The sequence below is a fragment of the Zonotrichia albicollis genome, chromosome 2 (assembly GCF_047830755.1).
Source record: "Zonotrichia albicollis isolate bZonAlb1 chromosome 2, bZonAlb1.hap1, whole genome shotgun sequence".
Classification (NCBI taxonomy): domain Eukaryota; kingdom Metazoa; phylum Chordata; class Aves; order Passeriformes; family Passerellidae; genus Zonotrichia; species Zonotrichia albicollis.
The window spans coordinates 29639924-29659793 of NC_133820.1; the positions used below are offsets into that span (position 1 = coordinate 29639924).

The 19870-nt window shown below is 38.6% G+C and overlaps 1 protein-coding gene across 8 annotated transcripts in view; it reads right to left on the reverse strand.

Annotated features, from left to right (window-relative positions):
• Positions 1 to 19870, reverse strand: part of GLRA2 (glycine receptor alpha 2) — a 120573-nt gene that overhangs the window by 87318 nt on the left and 13385 nt on the right. For 4 of the 8 annotated variants that reach the window (XM_014270418.3, XM_014270419.3, XM_005491783.4 and 1 more), the window contains exons 3-4: positions 9376 to 9443; positions 2363 to 2586 (exon numbers count right to left, since the gene is read on the reverse strand). In XM_014270418.3, the coding sequence (XP_014125893.2) occupies positions 2363 to 2586; positions 9376 to 9443 (292 nt within the window). Of the gene's footprint in view, positions 1 to 2362; positions 2587 to 9211; positions 9280 to 9375; positions 9444 to 19870 lie in introns of all 8 variants that reach the window. The other 4 variants (XM_026796293.2, XM_014270417.3, XM_005491785.4 and 1 more) reach the window with 2 other exon arrangements.

The window sequence follows — 19870 nt, forward strand, 5'->3', positions numbered from 1 at the left end:
TCCCAGGAAATTAAATATAGTTGTAGGAATCTGCAAGTATGAGCATCATGACTATTATAACGCAAACTCTGGTGGAAATCTACATTATGCCTCTTCTGTGCTGTGTTAGGTTTGTTTCTTTGACCAGCTATACAAGAGGAGGATGAAGAGCCTCGTGCTTACCACAGGGAGAGACAATTCCTGCAGCTGAACACTGCAGAGGAGGAGATACACAGCCCAGACCCTCCCTCACCTTTTCATGATTTTTCTGAGCTCCCATACCCTACACCAAATGTCTCATTTTAGTAAAATATGGACCATGAACTGTTGTCTTGGGTGACTTTCCAAGTTCTGTTAAGAAAGGGCGGGTTTGGCTGCTGAGAGCATTTAACAGCGCAAGGCAGTTCAGCCTCCTGCATGGTGCATTTCATGGTTTTGGTGCAGTACAGAGGGAAGAGGGATACCACTGCCACATAATACACACACCTTGCTTCTTGCCCATTGATTACTAGGAGCACTTCTAAACTCACTTTATGCAAAGAACAGTTTGTATTTATGTGAGATTAATTTGATCTTGGTTTTGTTAAATTTGAAAATATGACAAAACAGCCTACCTGCTACATCCCAGAGGCATTTGTGAAGTGCTTTAAACATTCAAAGCACACTAAATGCGAAATGTTAAATATCACAATGACAGGCAAAGTGCTGTTGGTGCAGTAGTGAACATTCCCAATGTACTGAAACCAATCACTAAAATATTCTTGTTTGTTTCTGCAAGCAGCTGACATGGACTACAAGTCTCTAGCGCAGTATTTAGAGAGTAAAGGCAAGTATTTCTAACTGCTCCTGATTTCAAGTTTGCATACTCCAGAAAGTGTTAAAAAATTCTTTGCCACGTTGGATGTGCTGGGTTACTCTGTTACCGTTGTGTGATACGAGTGAGAAGCGATGAGCTTCGCTTGGTGCTCCCTTGGAGTTCTGCTTACTCTGCTTCAAATTAATTTGCATTTAGGTGTAGGAATTTTACAAATGTGATATGGCAGCTCAAAATATCACTTTTGCTGCATGAGCAAATGTCAGGAAAACTATCCATCTGCATGCAGAGCAGCACCCAACTGCACTGTTTCCTCCAATAAGATGGTGTCTGATGTCATTCAAACAAACAGATGCATTCATTTCCTTCTCAGGGTGAAACAGGAAATATTTGTAAGTGACAGCGTATTTATCACTCTGCTAGTGCTGGTACCATCCTTGTATCCTATTATTTTTCTCAAACTCTTCAGGTAGAGCAATTTGAAACCCTGCTTCATCTGTCCAAGTGTTACTGGGCTCTTATGAAGGAATTTCCACAGGAATTATGTAAGTGGATGAAGTTCCATGCTAATATTTATTTATTTAACATCCTAAAGAGCACAGCTATCCCAAGCCTGGATCAATAGTAATTCCTTAATGAAAACACAGTCAAAACCACAATAGAAATAACTGCCTTCTAAACTAATCTGCTTTACAGATGAGCAAATTCACTAGACAATCTGTTAAACAAATACTATCATGTTTACTTTCTATAATGCAAGAAAGGAAAAAATCAAGAAGCATCCCCAGGAAGAAAAAATCTCCAGTAATTGCTTCCTTTTAAACAATCCTAAGGGCAATAATAGAGTATTTTGCATCTTTGGCTACCTCTGTTAAGCAATTAATGTCTCACAGTAAGCTGAATGTCAAATGAATACTGCAGGTTGTTTGCTGCTATTTATGCCTGTGGAATGCAATTTTGTTTTTCTGCTTATGTCCTGTTTCATCAGGTCATATCAAATCACATTTTGTCAGTGTTTATTAATTCAGCCAAAGCTAGTCACATGACACACACTTCAGTGCTCCTAGTACCAAAACCAAATGCTTTCCATAGTTCCAGGTTGGTTTTTTTATGTGACTAGATACATCCAATTAACCAGTGACTTGCATGTCAAATTTATTGCATTTCAAGCATGTTTTTGCTTCAAGTGTTGAGTAGTCATTTAAATTAATAGTCCCCTTTACTTTTAAATTGCAACCCACAGACTACTGAAGAGATGATTTCCTCTTTGCAAGAGGAGTGACTTGAGCTAATGCTAATGGGAATTACTGAGGCATGCCATTAAAGTTCTAGACAGCCTCAAGTTTTCAACAAGACCAAGAAGTACCACTGTGCCACTTAGAGACTACTTTGCAAAAAGTAAAATGTTAGCAAAGAAACATAGGCAAATTTTCCTTCCACCCTGGTATTAGTAAATCTCATTTTAGCTGTACACATGGAACAACAAAAAATTAAACATCTACATTGCATCCAGAAAACAGAGAGGGAAAGAAAGGGATGAAGAGAAAAAATTAAAATTAACTGGTTTACCTGATACTGTACAACACCTTTCCAGTTTTAGAAATCCTCAGCAACTTGTTGTCTGTTGTGACATCATGGAAATTTGCTCCCTTCTCATTGGCAAAGAATAAATCTGGCTTCCAAATAGAATCCAACATAGAGGGATCCAAATCCAGGGAATCATCGGGATATTCGCTGTAAGCCAGGCGTGAATCATTCCACTGCTGCCTCAAAAAAATGTTCACTCTGTAGTCCTACAGAAATGCCATGTAAACAGGTTACTAAGCCACCAAAACTGGAAGCCCACTTTAGCTTGCTCTATGTTGTTAGATACTGTAATGCAGTACCAGCATTACAGCAAACATTTGTGTTATCCTTTGAATGTCAGAGTTGTCATTTGAAAATAAAGTTGTCAAAGTGCTGCATTGAACCAGACAAACACAACTGAGACATTTTCCAAATCAAAATTCCTTCAGTGATGAGAAAAATATTAATTGCAGTCTCCTCAATTAAATGTAATCCTATTTCAAATGTTGTGGATTACCTAAGAGATATTTGTAAATTCAAAAAGCATTACAGCTAAATATATACAGTGTCATCAAAGAGGCTACAAAATTACCAATTTAAATAAATTTATTCTAATATGTAAGTAATTTATGTCTAAGGTACTCATGAACAGTTTTTAATTCCTGTGAAGCCAAAATTTTATAGAAGAAATTAAATCACCACTTCTTATTTACCACTAGTTTCTTTTTCCTATTTACTGCATGATTCTGTGTATGTTCCTTCATTTACACCTCCCTGTCTGGATCCTGTTAAAATTGGCTTGATTGTATTCTTCTGCTTGGTGGTCTGCTAGTCACAACTGGGAAAGGCAGCAATTACTTAGAGTTCATTTAGAACAACATTAACATTTTGCCAAGAACTGGTTACTAAAGGGGAGTACAAAAAGATATTTCAAGTTCTAAACTCTCTGAAGAGAGTTGAAAGAAACAAATGTTTGCACTCCTAATCCCAGGTTTCCAAAGTCAGCAAATAAGATCTTCATCTCTCTGAAATTGTAATTTTTAATTTGTGAACACACTCTTAGAAATACTATCTGCTCTTCCTCTAAAAGAAAAATGTTTAATAATATTTGTATTGATTATATTTTTTTATTATCTGAAGGAATGCTTTATCAAATAATTCTGCTGATACTACAAAGCATTAACGTTTAGGATTTTCAGTTGCACCTTAAAATGGCAACACTGTGCTTTTGACTTGGAAAATGTATGAGCTGGCTGGGCTTTAGTCAGGTACCTGAACTGCATGGAAAAGGAGTTATCACCCTTGAAACGTAGATAAATATTCTCCCTGTGATCAGAGCTGCGGAAAGCAGCTTGCCCAATATTCAGACTCTGAATGAGCCCCTCCATCCAGTTTTCACCCCCTTTGCTCCATGGGGTGGTAGCAAGGTGTGTTGCTGCCCTGACAGAATATTTCTGACATCCAAACTGATGCAGATTTTGAACCCAATGGGAAGATGCATTACAATCTCAGTAGGTGAATAACTTTTCTTTTTTTTTTGTTTTCATTTTCATCTTGGGTAGATGTGATTCCAAACAGGAATGTTGACTAATCAAATCAGGACAGACCTGAGAGAGGTCTCAAGAACAGCATTTTTTAAAGATACTTACAAAAGCCTGTATCTGTTTTTGACAAGTCATTGTACTTTTTATGATGTTCTTGTTTCAGACATTTAAATATCAAATAGCTACTTGCAGTTCCGAGCTTATAAAATGTCATCACATCTTGTGAGGAAACACCATCCATAATCAAGCTATCCTCTATTTCTTGGTCTTAGAAACTGAGAGTTTCTTATGTTTATAATGTGTCTTTAAGCTTACATTTATCTTTAAATATATATAAGTCTCAGAGTTTATATGGGACAGCTTTAGCTATAAATCCAGGAATGCACTGATTTGAATTCTGCAGAAAAGAAGGCAGAAGCAACTGCTGATAGAATAAAATTGCTACAACTAGTTGTAAGACTGGCTTTAATTCTTCACTGTGATATGATATATAATGAAGTCTTTGGAAAAGAGAGGGATTTTTTCCCCATAACATAGAAATTATAAATCAGTCAGATCAGTAAATAATATAAAAATATCTAAAAAATTGCTTTAATGAACTTCAGTGCTTGGTGATTTAGATAATAAAAAACAGTCTGGAATATATTTATTCATAGAAGAGATTGCATAGGATAATATATATTATACCAAAATCATAAATAGTGACAATAAGATTACCCTATATTTTTCAACATGTCCCTTCATAAATTTATCAGTCATCACAACAATACACTTAGAAATGCTTTTTCTCTGCAAGCTTTATTGTTAGAAGCAAAACAGAACTGAAACCTTTGTTTACATTTGATAGGCTTTGCATATATATGTGTAGATACTTGAATGAGAAATAAAAATGTTAATATAACATGCACATCACAAGAACAGCATTATCTTTTCCTCCTATGCTTGCTGTATGAGCAGTAGAGAGGGATGTGTGTTTACACAGTCAGACCTAATCATGTGCAGAATTTTGAATTTACTTTTCCTGAGCTACCACTGTAACTATGTTTTGAAGGAAAGTTCTCTTGAGAACAGTAGAACAACACGGAGTGGAGGCACACTACAGTTTGTATTTGGTGAGGTCCTGAGGGTAGGAGTGGTTGTGCTGTAGTAAAGCACTCCTACACAACCACAAGTACACCTACTCTGCAAATTCCTTCTGACAGCACCACCACTGAACAAGGAGTGTGGACCTGAAGATTCAACCTCAGATGCACTGCCAGTGTCAGTAATAGCTCAAGGCAACTCAGATAAACAGTTTTCCTCTGTTCTCAAGCCATAAGCTTGCAGCAATACAAACACACTGGAAGAATATTAATCTGATTAGATTTAGTAGCTCTATCCGAAGATTTAGGGACTTGATCCACAGATATACTTAGCCTGTTAATAGGAACGTAGATAAATATAATTTTTCAGCAAATCTAAATCCAGATTCACAGAGCAAAGCCCAGGATCCCAGGCACTGCTGTGGCAGGAGGAGTGCAGGGGAGACCCTGCCCTGCCCAGTGCTACTTTCTGTCTCTGAAACCAGCCTTTGTCTTAGGTCTGAGCTTTCCTCTCAGCTTCCCCTCCAACAGCAGCGATTGCCCAGGAGTTAAGCTGGGAGTCTGAAACAAACAGCAGACTTTGCTGGCCTTCCATGAATAGAAGGGGTTTGCAAAAAAGACTACTCTTTCTCTAAATCCTAAAGATTTCACTGGAAAGCAGTGGTTTGATGACCTATTCCAAGTCCATGCAACAGAAAAGCACTTGGCTACCTATGGGTATAAGCATGTAGCGTGTCCCCAATGGCTTCAGTGGGAGCCTTTTATTTAGTTAAAAGTATACACGTGAATTTATCAGGATCTAATTAGCTTATTTGTAATTACAGGGGTTTTTCCCCCTAAATGGGAGATAGTATCATACAGCCAGCCACAGCAATGCTTTTAAAATTAAGAAATGGCAATTTTTTCTGCTCACATATGTACTCAAAACACAACTGGAGTTTGGATCATTTACCCTAAAAGAGAACCTGCTTCACAGTGTCATTGATTATAGGGCACAGCAACAATAAGAATATCCTCACAGTTATTCATTTCTGTAATTAACAATTAGCTTGTCAATGTACAAACCACTCTTAACTTCTCCTACAGCTGATAGTTAAAAAATCCTGGTCATTAGGAACACTGAACATCTGAATTCTTTGGGATGCTGCCCAGGCTGATGTAGATTACTCATCTGTGATACTCAACTGCAGTCATGCTGTACAGTGAATTTTCTGCTGAATACTGCATGTGTAAATACTTCCAAAAATAGATACAGAGTTTACTCTCATAACTGCTTTTATTCAGTGAGGTTATTCAGAAAAAACTTTTCCTCCTGCTTTGCAAGTTAGGGCTTAAATTAAAGGCAAATCAAAGAAAAATTTCAACTATATAATCTTGACTCTGGCCTTTTTTTACCCTTTTCATTTTGGTATAATATATATCATTCAATAAGGAAGAAAAACATTTCTTTTGCAGGAAAAATAATCTATTGGGATACTGTCCCATATGTGCATTATAGAGCAGAAAGACAGTTACATCTGCATTTTGTTTCTCTAGATCTTTGGGAATAAAACTTGCAAAGAGTCTATGCAATTCATCCATCTGAATCAGCATAAAATCCCAGGTTTATTTCTTAGTGTAAGGTTTTCATTTTTAGAAGAATGTGCTGGACATTGGAGTTGCCTTTCACATATGGAGGAATTTTATCCTGTACTGTGTGTCTTAATCAGAGGACAGAAACTACTCCTAACAATATTACTGAAATTAATAGGTCTGGAACTGTAATCCCATTTGCCATGTTAATTTCTCCTCCTGAAAGCTTCCCTGAGCAAGTTTTCATCTTCCAAGTTCCCAAAGAACTGCTGCAGATGGTCCAGGTTATAGTCTGATAATGTCCCTTCAGTGTATGCATGTGGTTTCACTAAGCATTCTGCTCCTCTGAGACAGGAGTGTCTCTATTGAATTTGCAATCCAGGCTTTTAAATGAATCATTTAGTTTTATGTCAAAACCATCAAGAGCATTTTATGGGGAAAAATGATTCCTAGGAGTCAAACAAACTTGTTATTTATCACAAGGGATGCCAACAATTTTACCACACAATTATATCTATTTCAGAAAGGCAAAGTAGTTGGAACAGCAATTGATGTCTGCCTCTCAGAGCAGACTCCTAAAACTAGTCACAATAGTCATTAAAGAAGAGACAACATTAAGAAAATCAATATCAAATAAGTGAACAGCATCTTAGAGAATCTTTCCACACTTTCAGCAGATATAATGAACAAAGCAAAATAAGAAAGCCAATAGTCTTTGTTTTCATCTACTTGAATGTTTGGCTGTTTTCAGCAAAATGTGTTAATGAACATTGGAAAGGTACACATTAACATATTTGATAGAAGGTAAAATGCAATGAGGGGATTTAATCAAAGCAATGAAGGAGTCTAATTAATGCAATCAGCATTGGGTCGTGCAAATATTTTCATTGAATGCCATCTTGTAAAGCTAGTGACGTGCAGGGGTTTTGTTACTTAATGCTATGCTGGTGTCTCTACACACTAGGATCAACAGACATGGCTGGGTAAAAATGCTACCCTCACAGCTATCTTCTCAGAATCCTTAAAACACAGGAAAACCATTAATGTTTTCCAAAAATAATGAAAAATAAGTCTGTTGATTATTATGTTACACCCTGATATGTTTATTTCCCTATCATTTTTAAATTTATTTTAGTTTTCTTTTAAGGTGTTTTTTAAAATATTACAGATACACAGTCTAAAGCATTAACTTATCTGTTTTATACCTCTGTATGATACAGCTTGTCATTTATAGCAAAGTCTTTCCCACTCTGTTAAAGAAAGCAACACAGCCTAGCAATAACTTGCCTTTTATCTCTAGAAAACATTAAATAACAGGGTGGGTTTTTAAATAAAATTGTTTAGGAGCAGCAGATTTGTGTTCCCACATTCTTTAATCATCACTTACTAAAATGATGGCATGTGTTACAATTGAATCTAAATTAATATTAAACAAAATACATAAGTAAGGCTAAAGACCTTCTCTTCCTTCATAATACAAGGCCTGCAAGACAGTATCTATTCCATCTTACAAAAAAACTGCTCTTTTGGTTTACTTCAAGTGGGCAGCAAGTTCATTATTAATTACCAAGTTCTCAGTCCTGCAAGAAGCCCAGCACCTTTATTGCCTCTGGCTTCACCAATTCCAGAAAAACCTGGATGCTGTGTAGGAATCTCTGGAAAACAGAGCTGTGAAACTACACTGCAATTTCGTCAAAAGTACCATAGATATGAGCACCTAATAATTATTATGGGTTTATGACATTATTATGATAAATTTGGCAAAAATATCTCCGTGGATTAACCCACATAGTCAGGAGTATGTAGGCTTGAATAAAAACCAAATCTTTTATATTCACTTTTGAAAAAGATTAAAGAAACTCAGCATCTTTTAAAATGGAATCAGAAAAGTTTTGCCTTTTTTTTTCTTAGCAAATATTGAAAAAAAAAGGCTGATAGAATTCTAGACTAAAAGATGTTTTTAAAGAAAATTAGATGAAAATTTTAATTTTTTTCTTAGCTTGATTTTTTTTATTCTATATTTTGCAGTTTTTTAAATGAAAATCTGACTTTTTTTTACTTTGTTCTTTGCATTAGTCAAAATACAAATTTCAGACAGGTGGAAACCCAATCCTAGTACTAATTTAACCTCAAAATAGCTAAGTCTTATACCCATGTGTTCTAGTCATTTGACTCAAGTTTAACACTTCCTTCTGTGACTGAAGTGGCTGCAATTCACAGAGATCTGTCTCAGTTAAGCAAGACCATTTTCTGCAGCAGCAGGTGATTCAGCATGTGGTGTAAAGCACAACCAAATATGGTGCACTTGGCAGGGAAGCCCACAGCTGAGCTCCAGCCCTTCCTCTGCCTCTTCAGAGCTAATGAAACCTGAGGAAGCAGGTTTGCACACACCTGTGCTTGCTGCCATCACAGGCACTACAGACTGGTGCAGTCCTTATGTAGGTGTGTTTAGACTTAGTAGGTGAGTTTAATATTTATATATATAGCTATTTTATATTTATTTTATGTTATTTTATTTAACACTATTTTTACTCAGGTTTTAGTAGGTTTTAGTAGCTTCCTAACTTAGTAAATGTCCCCGCATCCTGAGCATCTCTATTCTACATCACATCCCACTCCTTCACAAGATGGCTTCAATGATCAGTCCCACTCACCATTGTAGTTTCTGCTATTGAACCAAAGCTGTTGATAAATATGTTGCAGGTAACATTTACAGGAGGACCTGCAAGTTGAACAATAAATAGAAAAATTGACAGGTTTTGTTCATGACATATATTAAGTATTGTTGTTCTCTTGCCAATGGCATCATAGCACTTACCATTGTGGTTTCTGTGACTGATCCAAAACTGTTGATAAAAATATTGCAAGTAACGTTTACTGGAGGACCTGTGGAATGCAATAAAAATGTTGCAATACACATTGAAACAAAAGTACAGATCCCTCAGCCTCCGTACAATCTGGTACAGATGTGGCTGAAAACAAGCAGAAAGTGAGTTTTCCCAAACTGTTCATGTGAATTTTGATCAAAAGAGAAGCATTATCAACAGTAATTTATTTAACCTAGTTTCAATGGAAGTTGTTATATAAACACACAAAGCTACATCCTTGCATTTAGAGACTGACAGGAGAGTTGAGTGAGGGCTTTTTCTTACCCACAGTACCAGTGCAGAATACACTTTAGCACTGCAACCACTCCTCTCTTCCTTCTCCCTTCATCCAGAACTTAAAATTTTATCTCTCCACATTTACTCCACTCCGTAGGCAAACGTTTGCCACTGAAATTCCCAGCAAGGGAAATTTTCACATTGACTCCAGTCCACAAGCAGCTCTTCCTGCACCTGATCTGGAAGTGTCTGCCTTGCCATTACCAAATATTTTAGCAATATCTGTTCTGGCTTGAACAGATAGCTTTCATTAAACAGCTATTTGCATTCTCTTCCCTCCCACCACCTTTGCTGTTATTCAGCAGTCACTGACGTGTGGCAGAATGAATGGAGATTTAATATTTAATTAGTTGCCTATTAGCCTTCTTGATTTTTTAGGTGTGACGAAATAAACAGGGCTTCTCAACAGAATCAAAAAGGTTTCATGCTAAAGGCCTGAATTTCAGTGACACAGAAGTTGGTACAAGCATTGAGTATCAAGTACTTTCTTTCTTTTGCCATTACTATTTTTAATCACATCATGTTCCTTATAAATGAAAAAATGTCAGTGCAGAGAATATAAATATCCCCATTTGGTTTATAATTCAATTTATAATGAAATGTATTTACAAAAGATGGAAACATTATTACTTTCTTTTTTGTAAAATGGAATAAACTAATGAGTCCACTGTCAATTTCCTGAGTGCTAGGCTACTCATCTTAAAGGAAACAATCATGTTGGTTTTGGGAATAAAAACCACAACAGTAACATGTTTTGAGGCTATTAAATTCCAATGAGGTGTGTTGTTCAAACTCAGTTTTTTTACAAGAATTGTTTTTAAAACACTTCCTTTTTATTTTGCAAATGTGTTTCCATTTCCAGTACCAAGCCAAAACCAAGCCAAATAGTCTGCTATTTTCCTTCCATATTATCATTTTTGTTCCTTTGAATTGGTGGTTTTTCTACTAGCTAGGCACCTTGAACAAAGTGTTTCTCTACATCCAGACATGCTGAGCCACTGTATCACTGAAGCTGGAAGGAACCTCTGGAGATCACCCAGTCCCCATAGTCCATATTGCCCCAGAGCAGGAGCAGCTAGAGAAGGACTGTGCCACATCAGACTCTGAATATATCCAGAGATGGACACTTCACAGATTCTCTAGGCAACCTGTGCCAGTGTGCAGTCACCCTCACAGCAAAATGCTTCTTTTATGCTTAAATGGAATTTCATGGGTCTCAGCTTGTGTCCACTGCCTCTCTTCCTGTACCTAGGCACCACTGAGAAGAATCTGGCTACCTTTTCTTTACTTACACCTCATCAGTTATTCAAGCACATGGTTGAGATTCCCCAGAACCATTCTTCCCCAGGCTGAGTGGCCTCAGCAATCTCAGCCTCTCCTTTTATGGCAGATCCTCCAGTCTCTTAACTACCTTCATAACATTTTGCTGGACCCATAGCACTAAATCTATGTCTCTCTCATAGTGGGGAGCCCAGAGCTCGGCTCAGCATTCCAGGTGTGTCTCACCAGTTCTGAGCAGAGCAAAGGATCCCTTCCCTCAACCTGCTGACCATGCTGTGCCTAGTGCAGCCCAAGAGTCCACTGGCTGCCTTTGCTGCAGGAGCCCCATGGCCTTTTCTGCACATCTGCATTCCAGCTGGGAACCTCCCAGATTGTTCCTTCCAAGCTGCAGGACTGCATTCCCTTTCCTGAACACAGTGAGGTCCTGTTGGCCCATTTCTGCAGCTTTTCCTTGTCTCTCTGAGTATCAGGAAACTCTCTAGGGCATCAACCATTCCTCCCAGTCTTCTTATCCTGCAAATTAGTTGAGGGTGCACCATGTCCCATCATCCAGGTAATTAGTGAAGATGCTAATGAGTACTGTATCCCAGTCTTGAGGGAATTGACTGATGTAGTTGTCAGATTACTCTCCATGATATTTGAAAAGCCATGGCAATCGGGTGAAGCTCTTGGTGACTGGCAAAAGGCAAGTATTGCACCCATTTTTAAAATGGGAGAAAAGAAGACCCTGGGAACTACTGGCCTGTTAGCCTGACCTCTGTGCTTGTGAAGATCACAGAACAGATCCTCCTAGGAGCTGTGCTAAGGCACGTGAGGACTGGGAGGTGATTTGGGACAGCCAGCATGGCTTCAACAAGGACACATCTTGCCTGACCAACCCAGTGGCCTTCTATGGTAGAGTGAGTACATCAGTGGTCAAGGGAAGGCTGCTGATGTCATTTATCTGGACTTCTGTAAAGCCTTTGACACAGTCACCCACAACATCCTGCTCTGGGAACTGGAAATGCGTGTAAAATTTGTTCAGCCCGGAGAAGAGAAAGTCCCAGGGACACCCTATTGTGACTTTTCAATACTTCAAGCAGGCCTGTAAGAAGGGTGGGAACAAATTTTTTAGTGGAGACATTCTATGGTCAAGGCGTAATGGTAAACTAAAACACACTTTGTTCTATAAGATTTTTCTAATCTAATAGTTCAATTAAAATGAAAGCAGCAAACTTCCATGAAGCATAGCCAAGGTTTCAGGCACAATCTAAAAATCTTTAAAGGCAAAGGAAATAATTAATTTGACTTTACTGCCTTAAATCTAAAAAGAGTTGACATTACTTACAAAAACTTAATCAAAGTATACTTTATAACTAAATCCATTTCTCCCCCTAGTTTTCCTTTTGTCACTTCCAATGCAGCAAGGTAGCAGTCCAGGTGCCTTTCAGGCACATTCAAGATAATCCAAGTGTTCTTTGAGTCATAAGGAAAATGTTTCTCAAAAGGACTCAGGCAAAAAACCACCAAGCCAAGCCCAAACCAGGCAGCTAATGCTCAAATAAACCAGAAAGTGCATGTCTGGTATTCTGATAAACCACTCAGATATTGCTTCTGTTCCCAGCAGATCCCTTTCCTCTGCCTGCCCAGAGGGGCTGGGGCTGCTGCTGCTGCCAGTCAGCAGGGCTCTCTGATACACTGCCTTCCTGAAAAACCCTGACATGAGGATGTGGCACACTCCTCCTGTGACTTTGGGGCACTTAACACTTACAGAAAGTCCCTGGCACTCATCTTCTCACCTTACCCACAAGAAACCAGAATACACAGAATATTTCCTTGAATGTGCTATGGCATGTTGCCTCACAACTCCTGTACCCAAGGTGTCTGTGATCTTATTGCCATCTGGCTAGAGAATGAATATTTTCCTTTTCAGCTGCCAGAGGAGGTGAATCCATCCCAATCCCATATGGAGTGATGAGTGCTGGGAGGAATACATTCAAGCCCTATCCAGCTCCCAACTCCAGCCTCTGCTAAATATTCTTCAGTATTGATAGCCCACAGTCATAAATCTTGCTCCATTCGGTACATTCTTGAGAAGATTTACTCATACTCTTTCACGGTAGATGATCCTAACTGCAGCTAATCATATCTACATCCTCAAGTTCATCCCAACTCTTGTCTTTTTTTGGTGTAGAGTTTCCAAGTCACACCTGGCAGACTTTTCTCTTCACAATAATTCCAACCATACAGCTAAATTGTCCCTAGTGGGAAGGGAATATTATAATCACACAAGAGATTTAAAATGATACCTGTGCACTTGCCAATTTTCTTTGATAAGTGTATTTATTAAGGGATTTTGTAAGGCAAACTAAAATACAGTACACAGAGAAAACTGTGAGCAAAGCAGAGACATGTGGAAGCAAAAATAAAAGATAATGAGGCAGAACCACCTTATGGAATGACAGTGGAAATATTGGCAAGATATTTACAGATCTGTGAAAAATCTTGTATCTTTTTCTATAAGTAATATTTTCTGGTCTACCTTCTCAATTCAACTCTGTGACAATGCAGAGGTTTTTTCTCACTATCTCAAATTATTTGTTTTGCATATACGGAGGAGAAAGCTGAGCCAAACCTCCATTCTTCCCTTACCACAGAGAGCAGGACAATCAAGACTATTTGAAAAGACTAAAATCAATCCCATCTGAGTTTGAAGGTAGAGCAGGAATCCAGGAACAGAACCTGAGCTAAGTGGGGAGGCAGTGATCCCACCAGGGATGGAGAATCCCATTTTCTGTAGGATTTCAGGGATTTCAGGTCAGAGCTCAAACAAGGGAGGTGATCAAAATGTGGATGGTGGCAGGACAGACCCACATGCTGACCCGAGCACCAGTAACACATCCTGGGACAGCAGGGGAGGATAGAGGAACTTGTTGGAGATGGCTTTTAAATGCGAGTTCTGGAGACAGCTGGGGTTTTAGAAATCATTTATCCCCAACCACACTGAACAGCCTCCAACATCCATCAGAGTCCTCATGAGACCTGAAACTGAGCTGACTCCTCTGGAGCCTCTGCCTCTGCAGCTGCAGTGCTATGGGTGCCTGAGTTACCACTGCAGGAGTTGCCAAGGCGCCTCTCCATGGCCCTGCAGGCACATCTCTGCAGTCAGACAAGGATAAACTGCTGCTGGGACACCTCAGCTGGCCATGGCCATTAGACAGGGACAGGCTGTTCATCATCCTAGCGCCTTCCCTGCTCAGAGCGTAGCACACAGGAGAACACCTGGAGAAGGGTTATCAAAGGCAGCTCAGCCAGACCTGTGGCCAGTGACCGTGGGTTGGGCCAGGGGGACAAATGTGGCTTTGATGCACTGAAAAGGTTCCTCTAAGACACAGGGATCCGGCAGCTACCGCAGGAGAAGTGCAGCTGCACACTTGTTTGCAAGGGCCCATATAATGTGTAGTCCAAACCATGATGAGAAAATTCACACAATTTAATGAGTTTGCTTAAGGTTATGGTAAGAAATCAGGAGGCAGACCACAGCTTTTTTTGCAAGCACCTAGGTAAGATTTTCTCCTTCCCTATCATTTTGCCTTTGGGCAAAACCAATCTTTTCGTCTATTTAAACATCATCCTCTCATTAGAGTCTTAACAGCTCAGTCACAGGAGGCAAAATTAACGGCACCAGGACAACATAGTTACCCTAAGGCTGACAAATCAAGGTGACATTTTTGTGCTGGGTAGTGATGCCTTTCTTCTATGAGGTTGTCTTTCTATGGGTTTTCTGTCAAGTTCATCACCCTGACTGCCTAAGTATAATCATGCCCAGTAAACACAGAATTCCTTCTTCCTTAGAAGTGTTCAACACAATCCAATGTGGATTATTAAATTTATGTCACTCATTATTAATTCATTATAATAATATCTACTAAATAAACAAACAAAAAACCCCTCAAAATTAAATAAAAACCCAGAAAAACAACAAAAAAACCTACCAAAAAACCAAAAGTCAAACAAAGAAAAAACAAACAAACAAACATAAACCCAAACAAAACCAGCAACAACAAACAAAAAAAGTAACCAGTAAAACCAAATACAAAAATCCGTAAGGCCAGAGGTCTCAAACAATGCAGTAATTGTATGCCATTTTGCACTGATTCAATTTGCTGGTAAACTCAAATAAAGACAAAATTATTGTTCTGCTTCATCAAGCTAAAACCAACATCCTCTGAAAGTTCATCTGTCAAATATAATAACTTAGCTTGCTGAGAATGTCATTTGCCCTGGTAGGAATATGGCAATGATTTTGGGTGCTTACTGTTGCATTCAAGACTTGGAATCATATTTTGTGTAATCAATATATATTTATGAGCAACAGAATGCAGCTAAGAGTCACAAAAGCACTTACAGAATCAGAGAAAAACCTGGAGAGATCTTTAGGTGTCTAAAATCTTTTTAGGACTCTCATTCCCATTGATATCACTCAGTTCAAGAATTACCAAGTGCCTGAGAAATGCATGTGAGCAATACCATTTATAAAAATGGTATCTTTCAGACTGGGGGGAGACACAACATGCCCTACCCATAGCAGGTGAGCTATAGAGGCAATGCTGGATGGAATCAGGAGGAAAGCATGACAGCAGAAAGTACCATTTTCCCTAGTTCCAGCTGCTTGTTTCCAGAAGTGCATGTGCAAATATATATGAACAAACAAACAAAAAGAGAACTCTACTCTTACATTGAGATTTTTGCTGTTTCCCTTCACTTGCTTGAGAAAGTATCTAAGCAAGAATGTGGCCCTATGAGATGACCTGGATGTAAAAAGGGCATGTGATACTGCAGAATTGAAAGCTCTTCCTCAGCAAAATAGCACTGAGGCCTCCCAAGACAAATACTCCAGTGGTTGTCAGGTACAGGTGATCACAGGAAGAGTCACAGAAAGAAAATTCTCTGGAATAAGTGCTGCTAAAGCCATCTCTATATACATGTACATTCACACAGCTTGAGCTCAAACAGTGAATAGTCAATTCCTGAAGTAGCATGTGAGTTTTCAGTTGTGGGACTATTGCTGAATGTAACTGGAGTCATGCTGGTAAAATCCTATCAATATTTCAAGGAAGGAGAATCCCTGCTAAGATGCACTTTTTTGTGCCTTAAAGCTGTTGTGAAAATTGTTGGATTGGCATGCTTCACATTCAGGGAATGCTTTTGTCCATAGACCCAGCTCTGGCAGAGGAAGGCAAGTCTCACTCTACAAAGCCTCTTCAGTTCTGCATTTGGCATTACAGGATAGTCCATATGATGTGTTCATTCTTCCCTGACTCTTTCTGCTGAGGCTGATAACAGAAACATACATTACTGTCAGCTCTGGGTTACAGTGGGATATATCCACACGGGTTATCTAATAGACACTGAACAAGAACAATTTTCGGGCGCTGTTTCATTTCGCTTCACAAACCGGGAGTTCAAAAAAGAAAAACCTGTTAAACAGTTGACATGCTCCTGATTTACCCAGCTAACCTGAGCTGGTCTACAGAGAATATACAGCCCCAGCAGCCACAATGGATTGTATAAATGTGCTGCAGCTGGCTTTCACATAGGGAGTTTGAAGGATGGCACCAATGTGGTCATGGCAGGCTGGAAATCACTGGAGGCCATTAACCCCAGACTTTATAGCTCCTGCTGAGCTCTGTATCACCCCAGTGTGGTGCAGCACATCTCTGAGCAAATCACTTGAAAGCTCACTCAGATATTTCTACCCAACCTTCAACAACACTTGTGACTGGGTGCAGCCATTCCCAGAGCTAAAATGTTCCATGTGCAAATGAAACTGTGGAAATAAGTCTAAAAAACAGTGATTCAGAAATCTTAGATCTAGAAACTTCCCAATGGAACTATAAGATTAGAGTGAAAAGTTATTTAGAATTTACATCAACATTGAGAGTATTCAAATCCATTCTTTAACATTTCATATGTCCATCAAATTATTTTTCTTTGAGCTTTTCATCAGTCTTTCAAATTTCCAAGTCATGACAAGGACCTCTTCACAAGGCATCTCTTTTTAAAGTTTTCCTTCTTCCAATACAATAGAGCAATGGACACTATTTGGGCAAAAGGAATTGTTTGCTTTTCTTCTGACATGAAAAGATCTGGATCTCTACTTCTCTTCCTATCACAAAACAATGCTCACTGAAGTGGCTCTCAGCAGAGATGCTCCTCACACCTGATGCTGAGAAACTGCTCAGTTGCTCTGCATTAATGAAAACCGAGCTCTTCCCTGCTGATTGGCATGTGAACTGCATAATGTGTGCAGAGGCCTGGGACACTCCTGTATGTGGTTAAACAAAAGATGGTATTATATCTACAGTCATGAAATCATGAAATCTGCACTCCAGCATAGGGTCAGACAAACTCCTTCTGGGTAATCTTATTAATAATATTTTATGAAGCTAGGGTAGCCAACTCATCTGAGACTGCATGGTCTCAAGACCATGAGTTATATATATTCACAGAAAAGAGATAGATAGATAGATAGATAGATAGATAGATAGATAGATAGATAGATAGATATAGATATGTTCAAAATATATAGATATGTTCACTGAAAAGAGAAGGTTGGAGGGAAGATCTACTACTTAATGAAAGAAAGAAAAAAGGAAATGTATTAATAATAATATTAAAATGTTGCTGCTAACCTAGGTTTCTGTTTTAAGTCAAAATGAACTGATTACTCTTTCTTGGCCCACATTTCAAAATATTTATTTTTTAAAAATGTTACTTTGTTCATTTCTCTATAAATGTGTCTTACTTTGTTCCTTCTCTGTGATTCTGATCTTGTGTTGCAGAAATTAATGGAAGCTCAGCTATAAGTGTCAACAGCTATAGTCTCAAATAGAGGTTTAGACAATTCCTATCCCTGTGGCAACAGAAAGGACTCAGAACCCATTTTAACTCCTTTCTTGTTTCTCTGAGCCTCAGACATTCATTTTATTTAACAATTCTATCAGCTTTTCTCCATAATCTTCCTTGTTTTACTGTCTGAAGGCATATGCAGGACTTGAATTATAAAAGCAGTTTGGGTAACTAATATTAGAGAGCAGACATTGATTTATGGCTGATATGGAATTATACACCAAATTATACATGGGACGCGGTGAACAATGGGATTTAGACAAATAGGATGGCTCAGTGATGGGGACAAGTGACAACAGAAATGGTCAGGAGCTGCTGTAGATGTCAATCAGCAACAGCCCAGAGACACACATGCAAAAATCCACCAGATCTTGCACTAGAAAAATAAAATTTTCCTTTTATTTTAAGTATTTTTTAATTTTTACCTCCTTACAATTCAACTCATTTTCCCACAATGTGTCAAAAGATATTGAAATTAATTCCTCCATACTGACTCTCATCTTCAATGCTCCCATAAGCTGATCTGTTGCTTGTTTAACTCAGCCTCCAAACCCTCTCCTTCACACATCTCCTTTCCTTTGGTGAACATCCTGTCTTGAATCCCACATCCTAAATACAAAAAAGAATTTGTTTTTTTACTGCAAAACATCATTAAGGTGTTTCTTGAGTGTCTTTCACAAGCATTTTTTTCAGTCATCTGTTCTTTGTATATATAAAATGACTGTAAGAATGACTGGAAGAATGGGAGGGGAATGAGAATTGTTTGCCAGCCCAAAAATAAGCATCTCCTAAACTGACTGCGTTACTTTTTTATCAATACCAAATCTGCTCTTTGATGCAGGATGTTCACTGCATTGCTGTGAGGAGCACCACACAGCTTTCACATAGGCTCAGAGCTCTGCTGACATAGACTGCGTTGCAGGGTCAGGGCATATGATCTTCTTCTGTCTTCTACCACCAACAGTCATGCTGAGCAGAGGTCTTCTACAAAGTCATCCAAATGAGAATGTGTCCACCCTGAGGAACCTATTCATATAAATTGAATCTATCCCTAATTATGTTTAACTTTGATAAGTCAAATTTATATTTTATTAAAAAACCAAGGAGTTAAAGTCTGGTTTCAACATATTGTGTGTGTGCTTTGCCTCACACAAAACACACCTCTGAAGTGTGACAAAAACCAAAACTCTCAGGGATATGAAGCCAAAAAGTGCAAAACTATTTGCAGAGGTAAAAAGCCAAAGACCTGAAAAATTCTCCAAAGTGATTATTTTTGGATGTTTCCTATAATCAGACTGACCAAAGGCTTTAACACCTCAGACTGCTCCATCTGATGGGATATCACTGGAATGGAAACTTGCTGCAGTCTGAAACTTATATGGAGTAAATACATCCTCCATAATAGTTTAACATGAGGGAGAATTTTCCTGCTGCCTGTGCATAAACACATGCACATGTGTTTGTGCACAGGCAACAGGCAAATTCACAACTGGAAAAAAAGGAATTTTTACATATGCTCCTGCTTTGGCGCCATGCATGCAATTTGCATCTCTTCAACAGCTGATTTAAATTGCAGTGAGAGAGTTTACAGCAGCCTTCTGAGCAAGCTGTTCTGTTGTTTTATTTATTACTTAGGACTAATACTTTATCATAGTAAGCAGTGCAAGAAGAAATAGCAATTCTGATAGCATGGTTCCATAGCCTGAGACACAGACATAAACCAGCACACATTGGGAGTGTAGGCATTACAGGCAGCCTAACACAATGGGTATTGATCTGGTAAATTTTAATCCTAGGTTTTCCCTGACTAATTATGTCAGTTTAAGGAAAGCATTTAGCCTTTTCTCAGATATATTTCCCCAAGGACAAAAGCAAGGGAGATAACCCATAGTTGTGTTCCTGGGGTGGAGGAGCAAAGAGTTTGTTCATGCAGCATGAATCAATTGAGAGTTGGTTACCATTCCTTAATGGAGAATG